Source organism: Dipodomys spectabilis, unplaced genomic scaffold (assembly GCF_019054845.1).
Source record: "Dipodomys spectabilis isolate Male_0828 unplaced genomic scaffold, ASM1905484v1 ptg000002l, whole genome shotgun sequence".
NCBI lineage: Eukaryota > Metazoa > Chordata > Mammalia > Rodentia > Heteromyidae > Dipodomys > Dipodomys spectabilis.
The window spans coordinates 10,773,162-10,798,229 of NW_024870679.1; the positions used below are offsets into that span (position 1 = coordinate 10,773,162).

Genomic DNA, 25,068 nt, shown 5'->3' on the forward strand with positions numbered 1-25,068 from the left:
TTTCAGCACAATTTAAAATTCTAGGAAATATATTTTATACAAAATTACACAAAAAAACTATCTCATTTAATGGTTTTGGGCAAAAGGCTTGTGCTTATGGTATGAATAAATTTAAAATTAATTTAAATAAGACAAAGAAGCAATATAAGGACATATTTATCAAAACTTTAATTATTAAACTCTCCTCAAATATACTACTTTACTCGCAGTTGATATCTAAAACCAGTTTTTTAAGGTTGCAATCCTAATTCAATTTGCATTTGTTACATATTCCACATTGACAATGGACTGATTTTAATTGTTTTTCCAGATAAATGGGTTTCCTAAAAAATCCATTTATCTGAGTTTGAAATTTCTGTACTTTATGGGAGAACTGTGGAAAGTTACACAACTTACTCAAACATAAGTGCTGAATATCAATTTGAAGTCTTTCGAACACTGAATTTTTCTTTCTGTGTTTACCATCCACCTGCATAAGTAGAATATTATTGCAACAATGACTTTTTATGTTAAATAAACCCAGCCATATGCAAATGAAAAGATTTCTATTTTCAGAATTCAAGTTCCATCTTACTTTTTGCCATTTAAAAAAGAGAATGAACAAAATGTTTAAAGTTTTATATTTTTTATGAAAACTCCATAATAATAAAATAATAAATATAATAAAATAAAATAATAAAATAAAAATTTTTATAAGGCTTGAAAATGGTATCGATTATTGTGCATGTTTATTTTAACCCTAAAAGTTTCCAATTCACTCACAAAGGGACCAAGATGTTAAAGGATTTGCCTATGATTATTTGTTATCGCCTTTATCTTTGTTATCCCTAGTTTATACTGTGGCTTCTTACACCCCGTGAAAGACTGAAATTATTTTAAACGACACCAAATATTCAAATGATGTACAGATCTTCATTTGTGGCCCAGATCTTCAGATACCTATCTACTTTTTCTTTTTGGCAGTGTGGGGATTAACTCCAGGGTCTTATACGTGCTAGAAAAGTATCACTGAGCTACATCTTCAACCACTTCTTTGAAGTTTTGTTATTGTATGTGCTAGTGGAATGCTAGGTTAGTGCTCTACAACAAATATATATCCCAGCCTTGTTTTTTGTTGTTGTTGTTGTTGTTTTTGGCCGGTCATGGGGCCTGGATTCTGGGCCTGGGCGCTGTTCCTCAGCTCTTCAGCTCTAAGACTAGTGCTCTACTACCGCCTGAGCCACAGCACCACTTCTGGCTTTTTCTGCTTATGTGGTGCTGAGGAATCGAACCCAGGGCCTCATGCATGCAAGACAAGCACTTTATCACTGAGCTACCTTCCTAGCCCACATCCCAGCCTTTTAGACATATATCTAATTATAAACTAGAAAGCCCTACTTCAACAGCAAACACATCCAGAACTGAACTCATTTCTTTCTCCAAACCCATCCATCTTCTTTCTCCTCAAGAAAAGAACTACTTAATCACTTAAGGCATAAAAGCATTTCCCACAATTTCTCCTCTTCCATTTATCATGGATAATAAAACAGGTATGAGGTTAGGTTGATATCTTCATAATCCTGAGTATCTGGTTTTTAACATTACCATAAGAAACTTAATTTACACAACAAAAATACTTGCATATCTGCCCCAGTAGATGGAAGCTTCTTGAAGGCAAGAACCAAATGTTTTTCACTCTATGTCCAGCATATAGCAGAATAACATCAAATTACTTCCTCAATACAAAGCACAGAATCTTCCCTAAACTGGCTTTCCTCTCTAGTCTCATCACTCCTGAGCGCTACGTCACACATCACAATATGCACTCCTGCCACACAGCCAAGTTTCCAGGTTTCCCTTCCAGACATTTGGTTAAACTGCTTTTGCTTCCTAGAATACTTCTCAAACTCTTACCTAGCGAGCACTGATTCACTTATCAAGATTTAGCTCGAGCAGCACCTTTTCTAGCTCTTATTCATCATTTCCTTACTGCAATAAAACTTGTTACTCCTTCCACTGAATTCATACTAAACTTTGTATTGCTTTCTTTTATATCTTAACACTTTACAGTCATTACAATTACTTAAAAGAGCACAGAGCCTTGCCTTTATTTAACATTGTAATATAAATCCATTTAACAAGACCCTAATTACTTGTTGAATTAATAGTCAGTCAGCAGTCAGGCAGATGACTTTTAACTTCTAGCTTCAGCTTGGCTCTTTTTGCATATATTCCTAACTCTGGAAACCATTTTAACAATTCCAATCATGGACTATCAAAACTTAGGCTTAACAAATGTACTTTTAAGTCATGAATAGAAGGATGTAATCAACTAAAAAATAAGAGAAGTTTATTTTAAGAGACACATTCCTATCATTTTTTTTCCCCTTAGAGAAAAGTTGACTGGGGGAACGCATGGGTCAAGAGATAGAGTGATTGCCTAACAATCTCATGACAGCGGGCTCAAGCCCCAGTACTGACAAGAAAAGAAAAATGCTATCAAAGTTTGGTTACTGATGTGCTGATGTGGTTTCACTTACCTTGAATCTTGTAGTTACTTTTTCTACGAGGATGAAGTGAACTTTTTCAGCATCTTTTAAGGCAACATCAACCCAATGAGATAATTTTCCCTTGCCTGCTCCAAACTCAACAAAGCATCTTCTTGGACCAAGTAACTGTAATTTTTCAATGTTACCTAAAATAGAAGCCTGCAAACTTCACAAGATTATTTTATAAACTAGAGCAAACAGGTCTGGCTCAAATGGGAAAACAGCAAGGCAATTCTTCTATCAAGCAGTATGTTCACACCATGGTCATTTCTGTTCAGCTTTAATTTTTTTCTTGCTTTAAAATATTGAAAACTTGGGGCTGGGAAGGTGGCTCAGTGGTAGAGCGCTTGCCTTGCATGCATGAGTCCCTGGATTCGATTCCTCAGCACCACATAAAAAGAAAAAAGCTGGAAGTAGCACTGTGGCTCAAGTGGTAGAGTGCTAGCCTTGAGCTGAAGAGCGGAGGGACAGGGCCCAGGCCCAGAGTTCGGGCCCCATGACCGGACCCCCAAAAAAATTTTTTTTAAAAAATTGAAAACTGAACAGTCAGAACTGTATCCATGCCAAAAATTTAAAAAATAGTTATACATAGTTTTGAGATGTACATAACTTTATACTCTGAAAGGCTAAACAAAATATCACTAATAACTATACGGAGAGAGACTAGAATACATTAAAACTACAAAGGTAGTTATTGTGGCCTAAAATATACCTGTTGTTTCAAGTGCTTGGTTGCAGAATCCCCATTTCTAGGGTCATTAATGGCATCATGTAATGCTGGGTGAGACATGATGTGATCATTAAGTGTGGAACTCAAACCTGTGGCAAGTATATAAAATGACAGCTGAAGCAGCCAAACCTCAAACTATATGTCTGTAACATTAACCTTTTATAAAACCAAAATAGTATCAACTCATATACCACTTAGTTGTTCCAAAATAATTTAACTTGCAATTTTAGACAGACTTACCTTCACTTGCTTTTCTCAATTTGTTAATTAAGTTTCCCAACTGCTCTTCTGATAGAGAAGAAATGGGAACCTGTATGCAAAAAGAAAACTAAATAATGTAGTCCCCAAATGCTTTAACAAACCAAGAGACATGGTAGAAAGTTAATAGGTAAATCTCACAGCCGTTTAGGCTCTTTTTTCCTGATAAAATCTCTCCTGAGCTGCCACTAGATTTGCCCAACTGCTAAATCTCCCTTCACTGGATGCCATGCTACTTTAATTCCTCTGGCATCCTGAGAAGTCAAAAAATCTACACTCAGAGAACTCACAGGGAATTCAGAGCTCTACTATAGTGTCTTATGAGGTAGAAGCTAATCTATGAATTAGCTATTATTAACAATACTGATTCCACAGGAAAATGTATTCCCCACTCAAAATAACATTTATTACAGACAAAAATGAGAATATGGCTTATTGACAATGTGGAGATAACTTACCAATATCACTGGGAATTAAATACTTACTAATTGTTCAGGTATTTCTGTATCATCTTTTAAGCCTGCATTAATATCTTGAATAAAGAAATCCTTGAAAAACAAAACAAAACCATACCATGTTATTTATTAATATGAAACTCACAAAAATTAACCTGAAAAAGATTCTTTTTTTTTTTTTTTTTTTGTCAGTCATGGGGCTTGAACTCTGGGCTTGGGCTTCAGCTCTTCAGCTCAAGGTGAGTGCTCTACCACTTAAGCTACAACGCCACTTCCTGCTTTCTAGTAGTTTTTATTGGAAATAGGAGTCTCACGTCTTTCCTGCCCGGGCTGGCTTTGAGCCGCAATCCTCAGATCTCAGCCTTCTGAGTAGCTAGGATTACAGGCGTGAGCCACTGGCACCCAGCTGAAAAAGATTCTTTTCTTCCATCTCATACTGTTTATCTGTCCTCCTTCCTCCCATTCATTCAGTTATTAAATAATTACTGAGTGCCTGTTACAGAGATTGGTTTCTTTTCAGTGTTGGAGATTTGGTAGAAATCAGAAGGTACTAATCTCTGTGGATTTTTGATTCTAGTGAAATTCTAGTTATCTAAATAAGCATATACCACCTAAAAAAAAATTCAGTAGCAATCTCTATGAACATTTTTACCTGTTTATAGCACAGACTAAGGACTGTACCAGTTTTGCTTATGGTATTAAATCAAGAACAAGAGTATATTCCATTTGTTAGGCTTGTAGCATAATAAAAAAATCTTACAATGACATATTAAAATAAGGTATTAAAAGGTGGGTGCAGGTGCTCATGCCTGTAATCCTAGCAACTTGGGAGGCTGATCTGAGGATCATAGTTCAAAGCCAGCCCGGCAGGAAAGTCTGTGAGACTCTTATTTCTAATTAACCCACAGAAAACTGGAAGTGGCTCTGTGGCGCAAGTGGTAGAATGCTCGCTTTGAGCTAAAGAGCTGAGGGACAGCGCCCAGGCCCAGGTTCAAACACCATAACAGGCCTCCCTCTCCCCACCCCCCCCAAAAAAAAAGACATATTAAAATTACAATGCCATATTAAAATACTGATTAAAAAGTAAAGGCAGCTAAGTGTGGTGACACATGCCTATAACCCTAGCAGTTGGGAGGGGAAGGCAAGAGGGTCACAAGTTTGAGGCTCAGACTGAGCTATACAGTGAGCCCTGTCTGGAAATAACAACAAAATCAAGAAAATGAAATGCCTGAAGAGGCAGGATATGTTTTTGTGTATCAAGGAAGAGTTATGAAGGATACACAAGACAGGTTGCCAAATTTAAAAAATATTTTAAAACAAAAAAACTGAAAGCAGGAATGTTTTGTGACACTAAGTCATTTCATTCATTCATTAATTTCATACCCCCTCCCCCACTATACACTGTATTATTTAAATTAATATGAGATCTTTTAAGCCTATTTGCAAAGAGATAAATTCTAGGTAAAGATTTAGATCAACATTATGGAACACAACTTTCTTCAATGATGGAAATGTTCTATTCTACCCTAAATAATGTGGTTTTACAGCTTCTAGATGTAAAATATGGCTCCCGAGAAAGTGAAACTAGATTTTCAAGATTAAACTAGTCTCAAATTAGAAAAGCCCGGATGGTAGGGGGAAAACAATGGAGGGGGTAACAATGTTCAAGAGGAAGTGTACTCATAACCTCACTCATGTAACTGTAACCCTCTGTATAGTAGCTTTACAATAAAAAAAAAAAAAAAAATTAGAAAAGCCCATGTGTTCAGTGGCTGCTATACTGTATACATTCAGATGCACAAAATAATACCATTTTACAAATCTTGATTCATGGCTGGGAAGGTGGCTCAGTGGTAGAGCGCTTGCGTTGCATGCTAAAAGCCCTGGGTTCGATTCCTCAGCACCACATAAGCAAAAAAGAAAAAAGCCGGAAGTGGCGCTGTGGCTCAAGTGGTAGAGCGCTAGCCTTGAGCTGAAGAGCTGAGGGACAGTGCCCAGGCTCAGAGTTCAGGCCCCATGACTGGACCCAAAAAAAAAAAAAAATCTTGATTCAAAAGTGAAAGTAACCCCTGGGTATATCATATGATATAATAATGGCTTTTGGCTGACAGATGGCATAAAATACCATTGTGAATTTAGCTTTAATTACATGTTTAACAGTGGCAATAAAGTGGAATGAGTAAAGGTCATGATGCCCTCAATAATACTTATTTTCTATAAAATTCTATTCTGAATTATGACTCTTAACTGTATTTAAAATCCCACATATTATATTCACTTAAATGAATTTACCAAATTCAAGCCTAAAGAGTCTTGTTAATAATATGTCCATTTGTAATACACTAGATGTAACACACTAATGTTTATGTACATAAACATTATATACCACAGACTTCACTATTTAATTTTACCGATCAAACACTTACAGGCTTTGGCTTCTCTCTTGCATTACATTTTTTCAAATGCTTTGCTAGTTGATCTTCATATACTGTGCTAAATTTAAGGAGAAAAATTTAAATGAGATTTTCAATATTTATTGCTTCTAGTATAGAAAAATCCTTATTTCTATACTTACTGTTTTGGATCTAAAGGACACAGGATTCTTTTTCGAGAATTTTCTTCCTAATAAAATAAAGGAAATATATTTACTTAAATAAAATATCAAGTCTATCTATCTTTCTGTAGTATATCTATATTCTCAAAGAGGTGAAAAATTGGCAAAATCATCTCATGGGTTTTAACAACAATGCAATCTACAATGTAGCTGGCTTTTTTGTACGTAAATAAACACTGCCTTAGAAAAATAGTTTCAAATAGGTTTTAGAGAAATAAAATTTTGAATCTGAGACACTGTTATTTTATATGCCATCAAGAAAAAAAGAAATGTTAACCATTTACTTCAAATTTATAATTAAAAAAGGTGATAAAATTGTATTTAGTTGTAATGTACAACATGGTTTTTTTTTTTCCCCCAAATTCTTTCTTGTGATTAAGTGATACATAATTTCCCAAATTTCATAGTATTGTGGGATAGTGATGATTAGTTAAAGTCACAAACACATTCTAACTTTCATGGGGCAAATTGTCTATCATGGTCTATAATATTTATGAGTTCTATGAGCTTTGCATACAGTTATTTCTTCCACATTGGGTGACATGTACATTTCTTTTGTTTTGCATAGCATCAGCTGTTCCCTCTTTCCCACTCATTCCCTCTCTCCCATGGCTGCCATTGAGTTCCTCAGTTCATTTTGATCAATGTCCAGTACAGCTGATGGGTCCTGCTGTAGTAGGTTTTTCCCTGATTCCCTCTAGTTCTGTGTCCTCCTCCTGGTTTCCCTCTGGTGTGCACATATATATATGTGATCAGCAGATCAGTGGAAGTCCTTTGTTTCTTAAGCCTTTCTAATTTTGTCCTATCACCTTACGTTTTGGCTTAACATCCCCTTGTCAGGGAGACCACAACATGGTGTTTTGACATATGTATACACTGTGAAATAACTAAATTATGCTGATTTACATACATGTTACAGATTCTTTGTGAAAAATATCTAAATGACACTGGTTTTAAGATGCACTGTTATCTCAAGGCTGTTACCAAAGTGTGGGGAAAAGCATCTTAAAAACAATGAGATATGGCATTTAAAAATTTGGTACAGGTCATTTTCCACTGGCTTTGCAACTTTTCAGTACAGCCAGCAGTTATATGCTTTCAAGTCGCACTAATTTAACTCTATGCCTTGGGAGAAAATAAAGGAAAATTAGTAGTGTTGGCAACAGGACTCAACTCAACATTCCTTATGAATCTGTATGAAACACATACAAAATAAAACAAAACAAAAACTCAAACTTCCAGCCAGGTGCACATATTGCTGAGGGTAAGGTGGGCAGATTACTTGAGACTACTAGCTGGAGAACAGCCTGGGCAAAACAGTGAGATCTCATCTCAAAAAATCAAACAACAAAACTTAACTTCCAAAAGGAGGGAATGTGGCTTAGTGGTAGAGTGCTTGCCTAGCATGCATGAAGCCCTGGGTTCGATTCTTCAGTACCACATAAACAGAAAAAGCTGAAAGTGGTGCTAGGGCTCAAGTGGTAGATCTCTAGCCTTGAGCACAGAGAGGCTCAGGGACAGAGCCCAGGTCCTGAGTTCAAGGCCTGGGTCCTGCACAAAAAGGGAATGACTGTTTTCTAACTTCCAAAGGCTAACCACAGATGAACATTGAAAAAGCTCTGTGTGTGTGTGTGTGTGTGTGTGCGCGCCTATACTGGGGCTTGAACTCAGGGCTTCACACTCTTGCTTAGGTTTTTCAGCTCAAGGCTGATGTTCGACAGTAGAACTTGAGTCACACCCAATTTTGTCTTTTTGCTAGTTAAACGGACATGAGAGTCTCTAGGATTTGTGTACCTGGGCTGGCTTCAAACTGTGATCCTCAGATGTCAGCTTTTTGGGTAGCTAGTATTATAGGCCTGAGTTACAGGTGCATGCTGATGAAGCTTTTTAAATACGTTTACCATTTGGGTTTAGAAACAGTGTTGATGAACACTGGTGCAATTGATATTTTGAGCTAGAAAATTCTTTCGGTGAGGAAGGACTAGTCTATGAATTAGCAGTGTCTCTGGCCTCAAAACATTAGATGCCATTACTTCCTAGTTACAATAGCCAAAAGGCCTTCAGACATTCCAAGAGATTTACCATAGAATGATTTTTTTACTTTATCTACCCAGACCATCTATAAGGTGACTAAAATTTGTTAGGCAAAAATCTCCAGGGGCTGAGAAGGTGGCTCAGTGGTAGAGCGCTTGCCTTGCATGCATGAGGCCCTGGGTTCAATTCCTCAGAACCACATAAGCAGAAAAAAAAAGCTGGAAGTGGCACTATGGCTCAAGTGGTAGCATGCTAGCCTTGAGCTGAAGAGCTGAGGGACAGCGCCCAGGCCCAGAGTTCAAGCCCCACGACCGGCCCCCCCCCCCCAAAAAAAATCATCTCCAGTTAAGAACCACAGGATGAAAATGAGGTATCACTAATGTCACTACCTATGACACTTTTTTTTTTTTAAAAGATGGGAACCACAACACCCAATTACAACATAAAATACAAATTCAAAAGAATGATCACAATTCAAAGCCCAACTGTAGTTGCAGAAAAGTATTCTCACCTCCTGTTCTGCAGTGTTTCTGTGAGATACTAACTAGATTTCTCTCTAGGAATACTGACTCTTAAGAATTTACTCATATTCTACAATATCACCATCTACAATCACCTTACAGATGTCTGGGTAAGATACAATAACATTCTATAGCAAATCCCATTCTTCAACCAATGGATATTTGCTGGCCCCTTAAAATTACGCAGTAAATTGTGGGTAGACTTTAAAAGAATTCTCACAGTAAGTCACAACTCCCACAGGCCAAAACAAGAACATCTCTACTTCAGTATGCTTAACTTTCGTTAAAAGCCCTTCAAACTCAAATAGGAAGTAGGCTCTGGCAATGATGGACCAGTAGGTGATGGGTGATGAGACTAATCTGGATTGGATTTTTCCTAGAAAGATACACTATTTGAACAAGAAATCACATAATGCAAATAATACTAGACTTTCAGAAAGGATGAAAGCAGATGCTCATCAATTTGGTTTATTTTTCTAATTCTGTTGGACATGTTCTTTTCCTCTCAGCATCCTCCTGTCCCTGTTTCTATTTTCCTAGCCCATACATTCTCAGTTAATATGCGGAGACACAAATGGATTGGCTGACCATAGTTATAGGTTATATACATATATATGTATATATATGTTATATGTGTATATACATGCATTAACGAACAAGACTGCAGTTGGTTTTCAATTATACTGATTTTTCATTTCCACAGATACTATTTTCTATGATCAGAGGAGCTCTCCATTTTAAAAGGCCAATCGTTGTATGTTCGAATCTCTCCTTCCCCATCCCTGCTAACAACCATCCTGGGTTTGTTTCCCTGGAAATTTTAAGTCTAAATAATTTAGGTTTCTTTCTGGCTTGCCTAGACCACCAGGAGAGTCATTCATTCATTCATTCATTCATTCCTGCTCTCGGCTCACCACCGGGAGAATCATTCATTCATCCTCAACTCTCCTTACCAGGAGATTCATTCATTCATTCACTCCCGCCCTGCTCTCACTCCCTCACTCATCCCCCCCTCCCTCTCCCTCCCTCCCCCCCCTCCCTCCCCCCTCCCTCCCCCTCCCTCTCTCTCCCCCTCCCTCCCCCCTCCCTCTCCCTCCCTCCCCCCTCCCTCTCTCTCCCCCTCCCTCCCCCCTCCCTTCCCCCTCCCTCCCTCCCCCCCTCCCTCCCCCCTCCCTCCCTCCCTCCCCCCTCCCGCCGCACCTCCGCGGCGCCGGCGTGCTCGCCGCAGAACCTCTTCCCCGCGGCCGCCACCATCCTGCAGAACCGCTTCTTCTTTTCCACGTAGTACCCGCATCTCCCCTCGGCTGGAAACCCCGCAGCGCACGGAGTCGGCGGAGAGGCCGCCATCATCCACGTCCCGCCACGCCCGGGACGGTCAGCATCCGGCGGCCGGCGCAAAAAAAAAAAAAGTTGTCTGTGTCCTGGGGAGTTCTCGTCCCTTCACAAAGATGGCGCATGCCGGTCTCCATCGGACACTTTTCCCTCAACAAAGATGGCGGCACCGCGTCCCAACGCGTCGCTCGATGCTCGGAAACGGCTCACCCATTCGAACCCCCAACCCGCCCTCCGTCGCAAAAACCGGAAGTGACTGATGGTGGCTGCGAGGTCCAAACTTCCTTCGTCGTCCCCCCCCCCCCCTCCCCGCCCCGTTTCTCGCTCCTCCTTCTCCGCGGAGCTAAGCGCCAAACTCAAACTCTGTCCGCAGCCGGACGTCTCCTCGGCGCGTTTGGAGGCCTAGGCCTGTGGACCGGCCGAGGTCTACGATGAGCCAAGTTCTGTTCCAGCAAATCGTCCCCTTGCAGGTGAAATGCAAAGACTGCGAGGAGAGGTGAGGTCCGCGGCGCTCGCTGCCCGCGCGCGGCTGGCGGTTGGGGTCGCGCCGGCGGTGAAGATGGCGGCTGGGGACCGTGGGGCGGGGCCGGGGCCGGGGCCGGGGCCGGGGCCGGGGCACTGGCAGGGCCCGGGTGGCCGCCGCTGGCACCGACCGGCCGCTGCAGGGGGGACGCTGGGAGGGGAAATGGGCAGCCTCGGTGACCCAGCCTCACTTCTTGATATTATTATTATTAATTATTATTATTATTAATCATCATCATCACTAGTAATGAAGGCCCTGGAGCTTGAACTCAGAGCCTGCTCGCTGCCCCTGAGCTGCTGTGCTCAAGCCTGGCGCTCGATCGCCTGAGCCACAGCTCCGCTTCCGGCTTTTTGGTGTGGTCCTTTGGCAATCAGTCTCAACCACTTTCTTGCCCGGGCTGGCATCGAACCGCGATCCTCCGGTGCCAGCCTCGGGAGCGCAAGCCTGAGCCCCCTTGGCGCCACCGTGGCCACAGTTGACAGGAATTTCGTTGGTGCAATACTGTCCGCTCGTAAACACTCGCCGTTGGACACTTACTTTGGGGATGTGATGGTTTTCGTGGTAATACTAGAGCTTAAGTAGGATTGGTGTTAAAGCAGGTGATCCGTTTGTACAGCCGCCCCCAGTTCGACCATGCACTCGCCGTCTCTTAGCGTCTGTGTTCCTTCTTGTGTACAGTTGACATAACGTAGTTGTCATTAGGATCAAGTGTGAAAATACATACAATAAAAGACAAATTGTGTAGCCTGGCCCCAATGGCTTTAGTGGCAGAGTGACGTCTAAGCCAGTGGTCTTGACTTCAAACCCCAGTATGTCAAAGACAAAGAGTAAAACTCACAGGTGTAGGAAAGTCGCATAACAAAATTGATTTACTGAGTTGTCAGTAAACTATAATATGTGATCCCTGAACTTGACTCCCATGGATATAGATTTGTGGGTTAGTTTAAGTAGTTGGCTTTGTGTTGTTGTTGTTTGTTTTTGTTTTCGTTTGGGGGACCCAGACCAGGGCTTTGCATATGTTGAGTTCCACCTCTGCGGTTTCTTCTGCTCCTACATGCCATTCATTGTGGTAGCACTAACCACATATGCTATTGAACATTTGACGGGGGGCGCTAATCCAGATTGGGTTGCTATAAGTGCAAAATAAAATTAACACTGATTTTAAAGATATTCTATGAAATAAAAGTGTAAAATCTCAATAAGTTTTATGTTGGTTATACATTAAAATGGCAAGATTTTGGGTCTATTACGTTAAATAGGATGTATAACTAAAATTAATTTATTAACTTCTAATTTTTTATTGTTATTATAAAGGTGATGTACAGAGGGTTACCGTTTCATAAGTGAGGTGATGAGTACATTTCCTTTTGGATGATGGATGTCACCCCTGCCTTCACTCTCTCCCTTCCATCCTTGCCCACAAATTGTAAAGTTCAAATTCTGGGCCCTTAGCCTTTTTCACTCAGGGCTGGCACTTTACCACTTGAGCCACAGCTCCACTTCTGGCTTTTTGGTGAATTAGAGATGAGTGTCACAGACTTTTCCTGCCCTGAGAACTTCAAAGCTTGATCCTTTGATCTCAGCCTCTTGAGTAGCTAGGATCACAGGTATGAACTATCGGCACTTGCACCCTGCCTTCTTTTTATTCTTTCATACCTTTCAGATACTTGTATTTCTTCACCTATAGCAGGGCTCAGCAGAGCCCTTAAGGCCAGATGGCCCACTATTTGTAGATGAAGTTTTATTACCAAATTGTTTGGCTGTTTTTGCAGAATTGAATAATTATACTATACTGTTTTTTGAGGGCATAAAGGTCAAGATGTAGCTCATTGTCTCCATAGTATGGCACTCTCTTCAACACTGAAGAGAGAGACAGAGAAAGTGTGAAAGAGACGTGTTAGCCAAAAAAGCCTAAACGACTTACTCTGTCGTCCTTTACAGTAGAACAATTTGCTGACCCCCCTGACATATAGAAAGAATAACCTAAACTCTTTTTTTTTTTTTGTCAGTCATGGGGCTTGAACTCTGTCTGAACGCTGTCCCTCAGCTCTTCAGCTCAAAGGCTAGCACTCTACCACTTGAGCAACAGTGCCACTTCCGGTTGTCTGGTGGTTTATTGGAGATAAGAATTTCATGGACTTTCCTGCCTGGGCTGGCTTTGAACCGAGATCCTCAGATCTCAGCCTCCTGAGTAGCTAGGATTACAGGCATAAGCCACCAGCACCCTGCTTCTAAACTCTTTAGTAAGTGTTCGAGGCCTGTTCAGCCCAACAAATACTTGCAAATGCCTACTATGTGCCAGGAGCTGTCCGTGGTGCTCAGGAGATGAATTTCCCTTCTGTACCCAACTCCATACCAGACAGACTAACCCATAACCATTGTGCTTATCATGGGACTCACATTTTAATTGAGGAAAGAAAAACATTTCCCCTGGAACCGGGTGCTAGGGCTCACACCTGTAATCCTAGCTACTCAGGAGGTTGAGATCTGAGGATCACAGTTCAGAGTCAGACTTGCAGAAGTCCAGGGACTCTTACCTCCAGTTAACCACCAGAAAACAGGAAGTGGTGCTGTGTCTCAGAGTGGTAAAGTGCTAGCTTTGAGGGAAAAAGCTCAGAGACAGCACCCAGACCCTGAGTTCAAGCCCCACAACCAAAAAAATAAAATAAAATAAAATTTCCCCTGGAGAAGCAGCATGGTACAAATTAAGAGTTCAAGTTCTGGAACTAGATTGTTTTGGTTTAAATCTCATTTCAAACTGTTACTTAGTTGTCCATCTTATACCATTTGTTTATTATTTACTTTTTTTGGAGGGGCAGAAGGTTGGTGTTGGGGGTTGCACACATTAAGCACATACTCTACTATTCACGTAAACCACCTAACCCTGCTTATATGATTTTTTAAAAACTTTTTTTTTTTTTTTTGGGTCCGGTCGTGGGGCCTGAACTCTGGGCCTGGGCGCTGTCCCTCAGCTCTTCAGCTCAAGGCTAGTGCTCTACCACTTTAAGCCGCAGCGCCACTTCCGGCTTTTTTCTTTTTGCTTATGTGGTGCTGAGGAATCGAACCCAGGGCCTCGAGCATGCAAGGCAAGCGCTCTACCACTGAGCCACCTTCCCAGCCCCAATTTTTTAAAAACTTTTTTACATCTTTTAAAAATTATTTTAATTTATAATAACTACCTATTACATAGAATTATTGGGGTTGACAGGAGTTAATTCACACAGAACAATGCATAAGGCATTACTTTTTCTTTCATAACTTCAAGGTATATCTTAAATCCCTTCACTATAAGGATCTTTCAAAGTTGCCTAATTTGAAATTACCTCTATCCATTTATTAGCTAGCATGATATAGGCAAGAAATTTGATTTCTAATATGTGCCTCAGGTTCCTCATCTGTTAAGAGTGATAATATTTACTCAAGATGATTGTTGTTAGCTAAGGTGAAATACAGGTATCACAGGCTCTCAGTAGGCATTAATAACCCTTCCTTTCCCTCTCTTGAATCCCTGAAATAAAATCAGAAGCATATCTAGGGAAAAGTCATTTAATCTAACCTCATCTGGACCATGTTTGTTTGTGTTTGTATCCCTAGCACCCACATAGTACCTGCCTTAGAGTAGCTTTTATTTGTCTCAGCTACTGGGTGACAGCAGCAGGCTTGAATCTAGTTCTGCTAATGATGGGTGGTAAAGATGTTCTTTGTTTAAAACAACATCTATCCAAATCTAACTGTCCCAGTGGATATTATGCAGATTTATGTAGTGTTCAAAGTGGTATGCTTACTGAAATGAGAAGTAGTATTTTTATTAGGGATTTTATTTCTTTATATTGCTTTATTATGTCATGAACCTTTATAATGGAGCAAATAAGATTTGTAGTTGAAGATAGTATATTCCCTGGAAGCTCAGATTTTTCTACAAATTTCGGGGGGAGTATTTTGGACTAGACATGTGGAACATATTTGATTTTTAAGCTTAATTTTAATTTTCTCCCTCACATCTAATATATTAGGCATTTCAAATATATGCAGTATGATTGGTTGATGGTTATAGCAATATAACTTTCAGATTTATGTAACCAGATTGAATTTTTTAAACAAATTTTTGAAGTATGGAAGGACTCCAAAACTGTGAAGCATAAAAAACTAGGTGTCAGGAGGAGGCTGCAATGCTTGATAAGAAATGTACGCATTATCCTGCCCATGTAATTGTAACCCCTCTGTATAGTATGTTCACAAAAAAAAATAAAATAAAATGAAAAAAAAAAACAAAACAAAAACTAGATGTCAAGTACAGTATCATGCCACTATGGTGATTCATGTTAAAAACAGCACTAAAACAAAACAGTGTAGAGCAAAAAAGATCTGCACAAGCCATCAAATTGAATTTATTCGTTTCTACAAATTAGGAAGTTAAGGTGGTGGTGGTTTGTTTTTTTTCCCCAAAGAAAGCTTAAGTGGAATTGGAGTATTATTCTAATCTGTTTCATGTACAGTTTTTCAGATACCAAGAAAAGAAAAGAAATAATACATTGTTTTAAAAGTAATTCTTCATGGACTGGGGGTATAATTCAGTGGGAGAGCCTTTGCCTAGTATGAATGAAACCTTGGGTTTCATCCCCTGTGCCATAAAACAGAGACAGAAAACCTTTCCTGTCTTTGTGGTGTAGACTAATGCTGCTCTTCTTTTTCAGGTAATAGATTCAAGTTGTGGAATGTTTATCTGTCTCCTGTCAACTAACATTGTACACCCAATTCTATGTTCAATAAGAAATTTAACTAAATGACACATTTTATTTATTTTTTATATAAAACTTTTACTGTATGTAGACAATAACCATTATTTGTTTCGGCAAGGTAATACCTCACTGGTGTTACAGGATGTGTTTCTCATCACCAATGAAGCAAGTTCCATTTTTGCAGCATTAGATATTGACATCCCTTTAGTTGGAGTTGATATTTGGACTGAACTTAATCCTATAAGTATAAGTAATATACATCATGTTCTCTCAACCTTTTGTCATTTTTTTAACATTTATTATTATCTTTAGTTGTACAAAGAGGTTCCCAGTCTACAAAACAGTATGTGAATACAAGGTGTCTGACAATATTGTCACCTGTAAACATTTTAAAATAATATAATCACAAGTCTAAACTTTAAAAAAGATTGATGCAGTTTGAATCTTGGTCAGTTGTTTCCAAGTTACTCCTTTGTCAGTCTAGATTTTATTGCTGTGAACAGAAGGAGTAGAATATGGAAATGTTAAAAGTCAAATCTTTAGAAGAATAACTTAAAAAATGAACAAGCTTGAATTTCTTCCCCTGTATGTCATAAGAAACCATTATTATTGAACCTAGCAGAAGAATTTGAGAACCACTCATTGTTAATGTTTTTAAATTAAATTTTCCTTTTTTAATTTTTATTTATTTATTTATTATTATTTATTTATTTTTGGTCCGGTTGTGGGGCCTGAACTCTGGGCCTGAGCACTGTCCCTCAGCTCTTCAGCTCAAGGCTAGCGCTCTACCACTTGAGCCACAGTGCCACTTTCGGCTTTTTTCTTTTTGCTTATGTGGTGCTGAGGAATCAAACCCAGGGCCTCAGGCATGCAAGGCAAGCGCTCTACCACTGAGCCAACTTCCCAGCCCCGAATTTTCCTTTTTTTAAAAATTTAAACATCTTCCTACAACTTGATTAATGTTTATGGTTAATTTGTGTGTGTGTGTGTGTGTGTGTGTGTTCAGTATTGGATTCTCTGTAAGATATAATATGAAATATTCTGGTTGTGTCATTTCAGACCTAATCTAGGATAAGATAGGTAATAATACATTTGCTGACAGTTTTCTTGCATAGAAAATATATCAAGCAGATTTAGCTTTTAGATCTGAAAGAAAGTATATAAAAGAGTAGAGATTGTTATTTTCTTGATTCTGTATAGCTTAAATGTTCTAATATTCACATGTAAAAATTTTGGAATGGATGGGCTGGGAAGGTGGCTCAGTGGTAGAGTGCTTGCCTTGCATGCATGAGGCCCTGGGTTCAATTCCTCAGCAGCACATAAGCAGAAAAAGTCGGAAGTGGCACTGTGGCTCAAGTGATAGATTGCTAGCCTTGAGCTGAAGAGCTGCGGGACAGCGCCCAGGCCAGGAGTTCAGGCCCTACAGCCAACAACAACAACAAAATAAATAAAATAAAATAACATTTTTAGAATGGAATCTTTAATTAAGTCAATTTGATCATTTGAAATGTAAATTTATTTATTTTTTGCCAGTCCTGGGCTTAAACTCAGGGCCTGGTTACTGCCCTGAGTTTCTTTTGCTCAAGGCTAGCACTGTACCACTTGAGCCATAGTTATACTTCCTGCTTTTTCTGTTTATGTGGTACTGAGGAATCGAACCTAGCGCTTCATGCATGCTAGGGAAGCACTCAACCACTAAGCCACATTCCCAGCCCCAAAATGTAAATTTTTTTAATGTAAAAAAAAGTAATGTAAATTGATGGTTTGTCTTTCAGTGGATACGATTTTAGAATCAGGGCAGTAACATATACTACAATAATACAAAGCATTTCCTCCAACTGTTTATCTTATTTAATTCTCATAACCTCCCTATTTTATACGTAAGAAAAGTTTAGTCTTCTGTTAAAAACTACAAGGTTATTTGCTAGAACAGCTTGAACTTCAAATCTATGTGCTTTCTAAAAATCTATTGTTGTTAGAGAATGTGGCTTAATAAGGCTGAAATTTTTGTTTCTGAGACTTGGACATGTTTTTTTATCTAGGAGAATGAGTGTGAGAGTGAGCATTGAGCTGCAATCAGTTTCTAATCCAGTTCATAGAAAGGTTGGTATTTCCTTTTTTAAAATATGATCATTTCTATAGATATTATTTTTCTTAAGAAATTTTGTTTACATTCACCTTGTTTTCTAGTATTATTTTGTAATTGTTGTGGTATAGGATGGTAAAAATCTACTGGGACAGCTAAAAATAATTACACCAAATATTTCTAAATCATATAAGAAGAATGAACAATTAGAATTATAGTCTCCCTAGGTTTACTCAGAGCCTGTAGAAGTTGCTAGAGTCTGTATGGATACTTTGAAGAATTGGCATTTCATGATATGAATGGGAGAAAACAATAAAGTACTCTGGGGAAATATATTTGAATCTTTTACTTAACTTTTTAGAGCATCAGTTCCGTGTGTCTTTCAAAAGTATGTATCATTGAGCAGAGGGTAGAGACCAGAGAGTTAAATGTTTGTTCGTTTAAGTGTTCTTGGTGTTTTTTTTAAGTTGGCTTACACTAGTTAGCTGTGCATGGTAGAGATTCTATTCCTTTCCTTTTTACTGCCCTCTACTTCTTCCGTCATGTTCATCCTGATTCACCTTCTGTTCTCCCACCCCCTCTGGCTGATACCCGCCCCAACACACCTGTTTCACTTTTTTATCATCCAATTTTTATTTTAGTAAAGTGTGTGTAGATTGCACGAGGAGTTTCATTTTTTTTTTTTTTAATAGCATCTTAAAGTGAATTTCAAGAAGTGCCTACATAGACGCTACTTAAGAGTATGGTATTCTGAGACCCAGCCAATACCCAAATTGCTTTTTTTTTTTTTTTTTGTGGGGTGGAGAGTATATACTGCATTCTTATTTTGGTTCATTTTCTAGCTCTACTAATAAATGGCTTACACTTTTCTAGTTCCTTAGTAGTTCTGAGTAGATTTTATTTCAAACTTGTTCTTAATCTGAATACTTAGTGGGGTTTTTGTGTGTTTTTGTTATTGTTGTTTTTGTTTATTGTTTTGTCAGTCATAGGGCCTGAACTCTGGGCCTGGGTGCTGTCCCTCAGTTCTTTGGCTCAAGGCTACCACTCTACCATTTGAGCTACCGCGCCACTTCTGGCTTTTTCTGCTTATGTGGTGCTGAGGAATCGAACCCAGGGCTTCATCCATGCAAGACAAGCACTCTACCACTGAACCACCTTCCCAGCTCTGAATATTTAGTTTTATTAGTTCTCCTAAGCCCAGTTTTCCTTGTAGTAGTGGTCTCTGAAGTTTATAATTTCAGTGCACTTTTCTGTTGGCTTTTTAGCTGCTGTGATGATCTGTCACACTGTAAAATTAGCAACCTGGAGAGTGGTCTTTATTAAAGGAACCAGCATCATCAAAAAATGAAAACAGATGGGTCTGTCTATCAGTAACCACCTGGAGTAGGAGAGCATATGCCCTTATGGGAAGCCCTGGCAACCTGTCACCTGATCCTCTTTTGCCTCAGACAAAAGCTCCCTCTTTTGTTAGGTGGATAGTTGTCAGCTTTGCTGAATTTCCTGCTTTGAAATGCCAGACTAGTTAATTGAAGGGAGACTGAAAATATAATTGTTCTGTGGTAAGGAATATTTGGGATGGTCTAAATAACCCAGGACTTCTGATAGAATATTCCTAAACTTTGAACTCTTTCATAGCTTTTAATTAATTTCTATAAATTCCTTATGGTTGTCACAGAGTATCTTTCTCTAAGATTTCAAGTCTCTAAAGACTAATAAACAGACCAGAGAAAAAGCTGTAGTGGAGTACAGCTGTGATGTTTGATGTTATTGGGATATTTTTCAAGAAGGAAATCTGAAAATACTTAAAAAAAAACCCTTTCTTTTAGGATTTAGTTATTCGACTGACTGATGATACAGATCCATTTTTCCTTTATAATCTTGTTATATCTGAAGATGATTTTCAAAGGTAACTAAACATGGCGGGGGCAGGGCTGGTCTTATACTTAATCTGAGGAGCGTTTCTTAAATTTTATGAATGTATTGGTACTTTTTTTGATGTACATTTTCTAGCCATGTACTATTTATTTAAATCATGCCTATTAACTTATTCTGGGAGTAATGGACAATTTGTTCTATAGTTATTTAGGATGTCCCTGAAAAATATTTCATAGACTATTAGATTTCTATTAAAACAGTGCAGAAGTTTGAAATTAATAGCTACATTTCTTGATGTATTTTCTCCTATTGAATAAACTCTATAAACATAATATAGTTTTCATAAATGAAGGATGTTCAGGAACTATAGAACCTTTGTAAGATAGTAATTCAATTTCTAAAACAAATTTTTGTTTTTGTTTTTGTTAGTTTAAAATTCCAACAAGGTCTTCTGGTAGACTTCTTAGCTTTCCCACAAAAGTTTATAGATCTTCTTCAACAATGTACTCAAGAACATGCCAAAGAAATTCCAAGGTATGTGCCATGAGGGTGGGACATTATTAAACTTTTTCCAAGATAGACCCTCTTTGAAAGACAAGTTGATGGGATGATATTTTCCATGTAATAAGTACCTATTTACATTCAAAACTGCAATAAAGGCTCTTTTAAATCTCATGTTTTTAGGAAGTCTTGATTAAAATCAGAATGGTAAAATAATGAAGTGTAGCTCAAGTGTATAGCACTTGTCTAGCGAGCACAAGATCCTGTGTTCAGTATAGAAAAAAAAAAAGGAAAAAAATATTTGCTCCTTTATTTTTGTTTTGACATAGCCATTAAAGTTATTTGAAATACCTTACAGTATTTGTTTTTATAATGATCCTGGAAGAAGAGAATAAGATTATTCTTGTATATAGATATTCATATTCATGTGGTGTTAAGGCTTGATCCTTGTAAAGGTGACCATCAAGATAGAAATCTTGCTTGGCATGTGAAAGGCCCTGGGTTCTATCCTTAGCACTTGAAAACAACCAACCAACCAAAACAAAAATAATTTTTAAAAACCAGAAAAGTTTACCATCAACTGATGATTGTTATATGAAACAGATATTTCACCAGAGGTTTTTCTAAATATGTCATTTTTTTAGGTTTATTAAATGTAATTCTTTTATTAAAAAATCCATCATCAATTCAAATTATTTGTTTTCTCTTAAAGATCATGCAGAAAAGGATAAATGTTTAATTTATATAATTTGCTAAGTTTCAGAATAAGGGGCTGGTATTCTTGTCACTATTGTAGTAATGCATTTTTGTTTTTGTTTTTTACTGTTTTCTGTCTTGCTGAACTCAAGAGTTTTAAATATATACTTTGTTTCAATTCCCCATCACTGATTTGTCTTGTTCTTCACCAGGGGAATCCTTTCATATTAACCTCTATAAATTCTGTTTACTCCCTCTAATGGTCTTTCCAAATAGAGGAGCTCATGATTTAAAAGCAGAGTTTGACCATCCTGAGTTTATTACCATGTGACTTCTTTTCAAAGGTTTTTGCTGCAGTTAGTTTCTCCAGCAGCTATTTTGGATAACTCAGCTGTATTTTTAAATGTGGTAGAGACAAATCCTTTTAAACATCTTACACACCTGTCACTAAAACTCTTACCTGGAAATGATGTAGAGATAAAGAAGTTTCTAGCATGCTGTTTGAAATGTAGCAAGGTAAGATTTTAAATTTAAGCTGTTCTTTTAAACTTGTTATCAGAATACTTTAATACATCATTGAAGAGTTACATTGGCATTATTTCTTATATAAAAATGCTGTATTACTTTTCATTTAGTTAATGTAGAAGTGTAGAACTGGACTGGCAATTAAGAAACTTAGATTCCAGCTTTTTTCTAATTTCTATGACCTTAGGCACTAAGCTCTTACACCATAATTTCATCATTTGGGAATATTTACCCTATACCGTCCATCTGAAAATATGTTAGATATCTACATTAGATTATGACACAGGAAACATGGTATTGCCACTTGAACCTTTGGGTTATATTGTCATTAAATTCTATATATAAGTGCATCTGAAATGGTAATGGTGCATAGACCATCTGACAATTTTGCTAAAATGCAACTTCTGATTTGAAAGCTCTGAGATACTGCAAGCTTTTAGAATGATACTGATACTTTATTTTGCTGCACTTTGAGTAGCTTGGCTACTGATGGTTGAATTAAATTGTAAACTCCATAATCTTATTGTTTCTATAAATAGGAAGAAAAATTATCATTGGCACAATCATTAGACGATGTTACTAGGCAACTGAACTCAACACAAAAGGTAATTGATAGTTCATTTTGTTTTTGTAAGTCATCCAGACCCTGGTTCTGAATTGCTTCTTGAATTAAATCTAAGCATTTACGTATTTTCTTTCAAACTATGCTACCATTAAATTTCCTCATCTTTTTGCCATCTACCAGTTAACTCTTAGTCTGATGCTCTCTTTTAGATGTTTAATTTCATGCAAACATTTTCTCAATTTATGACACATTTTCTCTAAATCTTTTATTAAGTAACATTAACATTCTTTCTCATTTTTTTCTTTTATTCATCTCATTCCTCTGGCTTAAAATGGCTTTTCACTTCTTATAAAAGTTCCCATCTATTGGGCACCAGTGGCTCAGGCCTGTAATCCTAGCTACTCAGGTGGTTTAGATCTGAGGATCATGATCAAAGCCAGCCCAGGCAGGAAAGTTTATCTCCAAAAACTACTCAGAAAAAGCTGGAAATGGCACTGTGGCTCAAGTAGTAGAGTGAGAGTGCTCACGCTCTGAGGTCAAGTCTCAGGATCAGCATACACACAAAGAAAAGGTAGTTTAAGCTTATCTGTTTTAGCTCAAAAATTGTTTATATTCAGATCTTGATTGCCTCAAATAAAAAAAATTGTACAGACAAAGGATTTGGGTATGAATTGAAAAGCTGTATAATTTCATTTTCTTTAATATCCTTGGAAGTATTGCTGTGTTCTAATCAGAAGTGTAACGTACTCAGGAGATGATCTTAATATCCTGTACTGAACTCTAGACATTGTCAGAAAAAATACAAGAATTAGAGAAGTTACGGAATGAATGGGCCTCACACACGGCGTCATTGACAAATAAGCATTCTCAGGAACTGACGAATGAGAAGGAAAAAGCCTTACAGGTAAGCCAACTTAGTTAAAGGTAACTGGAAAAGCATTTTTTTTATTGCTCTTGGTCACTTTATTAGCCAGAAGAGGAGTAAATACAAATTGTAACATTTTCAAACATAGGGAATTATGTAAACTAAAAGTTAAAAGTTTGTTTTCCAAAGTCTTACTACTCAAAGATAGAATCTTATGGCCCCCACCTATAATCCTAGCTACTTAGTTTGAAGCCAGCCTAGGCAGAAAAGACTCTTATCTTCAGTACACTATTTAGAATAAGCCTGAACCTTAAACACATATTTGTTTGTATGCATATATGTGTGTGTGTGTGTTTGTGTGTATGTGTGCACGCATGGGCCTGCACTGTTAAAAACAGAAACATTATAGTGTTTCAGCAAAACTTAAAGTTTTAAATATTTGTTCTTTTTTTTTAGACACAAATAGTTCATACTAAATATACTGTGTTTTGCTTAGGCTTTTCTGTTTTTAATTGTATATTCTTCTGTTATAGCATTCCCTTAACTTGAAGACCATTACATGTGAGTTTAAGAGAAGTGGATCATGGTGTTTAGTTTACTTTTAGTTTTCTTCTTTTCTCCTTCATAAATCTATAATTGTAAATAGATCTTTTGAAAACAGGAACATCTATAAATGATAAAGAAGAAATTGTCATTTTTTTTCTCTGATATTTCCTATTTGTTTTTGACTTTTCTATAACAGGCACAGGTTCAATATCAACAGCAGCATGAACAGCAGAAAAAAGATTTAGAAATCCTCCATCAACAAAACGTCCACCAGCTACAGAACAGATTATCTGACTTAGAAGCAGCTAATAAAGAGTTAACTGAAAGGAAATATAAAGGAGACTCTACTGTTAGAGAACTTAAAGCAAAGCTTTCTGCTGTTGAAGAGGTATTAAATATTGACTTTTCTTGCTATCCTAATTTGGAAAGGATGTTTTAGTTTGGTTACTTTATTTAAATTTGTTTGTTTGATTACGCATGTGGGTGGTCTTCTGAATACTCTGCAGAGATCTCTTGTGCTAATAGAATAATCATTTCAGAAATTGCAAAGAAAATGAAGATTATGATTGGCAAACTGAACATTTTTAATTAGGCTCTTGAGTAGTTTATGGACACAAATCTCAGGGTTTTAGTGTATTTTTACTATTAATCCAGTGTTATAGCTTGTATCTCAGAAGGTACTCTGTTAGTAATTATCTCTTTCAGTCTATACAGCATACCAAACTAGTGTTTGGTAAAATAGTGTTGCTACTAGATAATAATAGATAGTATTTGCTGAGCCTTTGCTATGTGGTAGGCATTGTATAAGTACTTATATAGATTAATTCCATTCTTGTAACAATGCTTTAAGGTAGGTATTGTTACCTCTCATTACAGATGATGCCACTAAGATGCAGAAAGATTAATTTGCCTAAGGTCACATAGGCAGTAATTAGAAGCTTGCAGATTGGAACCCATCTTTTATTTGCCTGTCGTTGTTCTTTGAAGCACCAGAAAAAGTTGTACTTCCATTCATTTGTTTTTGCGAAACTGGGGTTTACCCCAGGATGTAGCGGGCTGCAGAAGGAGCTTGGCAGTATCTTGGCAGTATTTATACAGCCCATAAACCATTTGGTACATGACAGTTCTGACCCTGTGCTTTTACTTGGCTCTTCTTTGGCTCTCGTTGGCTGTCTGCGGCCTGTTTGCCTATATCAATCATTTTGTATGGATTTGAGTGACATTATAAATATCCAATGACCTTGGCAGAGAAAAGGTTCCCCAATCGTGGTAGCATGTGCTGGGCAAGTACTGTACACTGTGCTATGCCCTAATGCATCAAAGAAGCATAACACCCTTGCTGTGGCACAGCACGTGGCGATGCTCTGACGTTGATAACAGTTTCCTATCTAGCATTAGTGTCCTGTTATTATTTATTTGGGCTTGTGGAGACAGTCTCCAAGGTAGACCAGGCTGTTCTCAACCTTGTGACTCCCCCTGCTTTGACCACCTCCAAAGTGTTGGAATTATAGACATGTGTCACGGTAGCAGCTCTTAGACGTTATCCTATTAACCACGTAAAGATAATTGTAGATTTTTGATTTAGTTCTTTGTTATCCAGATTGACCTCAAATTCCTGATCTCTGTCTTAGGCAGTAGCTGGAACTATTAGGTGTGTACCTCTGTGTCTGGCTTG

The 25,068-nt window shown here is 37.9% G+C and overlaps 2 protein-coding genes across 6 annotated transcripts in view; one reads left to right on the forward strand and one right to left on the reverse strand.

Moving 5' to 3' along the window:
- Positions 1 to 10,548, reverse strand: part of Trmt13 (tRNA methyltransferase 13 homolog) — a 16,884-nt gene extending 6,336 nt beyond the window's left edge. The window contains exons 1-8 of one of the 2 annotated variants that reach the window (XM_042678812.1): positions 10,341 to 10,542; positions 6,547 to 6,593; positions 6,398 to 6,464; positions 4,002 to 4,064; positions 3,499 to 3,568; positions 3,241 to 3,347; positions 2,520 to 2,687; positions 397 to 469 (exon numbers count right to left, since the gene is read on the reverse strand). In XM_042678812.1, the coding sequence (XP_042534746.1) occupies positions 397 to 469; positions 2,520 to 2,687; positions 3,241 to 3,347; positions 3,499 to 3,568; positions 4,002 to 4,064; positions 6,398 to 6,464; positions 6,547 to 6,593; positions 10,341 to 10,490 (745 nt within the window). In that variant the 5' untranslated portion in view covers positions 10,491 to 10,542. Of the gene's footprint in view, positions 1 to 396; positions 470 to 2,519; positions 2,688 to 3,240; positions 3,348 to 3,498; positions 3,569 to 4,001; positions 4,065 to 6,397; positions 6,465 to 6,546; positions 6,594 to 10,340 lie in introns of both variants that reach the window. The other variant, XM_042678819.1, reaches the window with a different exon arrangement.
- A 279-nt stretch (positions 10,549 to 10,827) lies between these two features.
- Sass6 (SAS-6 centriolar assembly protein) overlaps positions 10,828 to 25,068 on the forward strand; it is a 29,294-nt gene continuing 15,053 nt past the window's right edge. For 3 of the 4 annotated variants that reach the window (XM_042678781.1, XM_042678780.1, XM_042678785.1), the window contains exons 1-8: positions 10,828 to 10,968; positions 17,777 to 17,837; positions 19,647 to 19,726; positions 20,125 to 20,229; positions 21,237 to 21,408; positions 21,957 to 22,022; positions 22,767 to 22,886; positions 23,590 to 23,781. In XM_042678781.1, coding sequence (XP_042534715.1) covers positions 10,904 to 10,968; positions 17,777 to 17,837; positions 19,647 to 19,726; positions 20,125 to 20,229; positions 21,237 to 21,408; positions 21,957 to 22,022; positions 22,767 to 22,886; positions 23,590 to 23,781 — 861 coding nt within the window. In that variant the 5' untranslated portion in view covers positions 10,828 to 10,903. The remainder of the gene's footprint in view (positions 10,969 to 17,776; positions 17,838 to 19,646; positions 19,727 to 20,124; positions 20,230 to 21,236; positions 21,409 to 21,956; positions 22,023 to 22,766; positions 22,887 to 23,589; positions 23,782 to 25,068) is intronic. The other variant, XM_042678782.1, reaches the window with a different exon arrangement.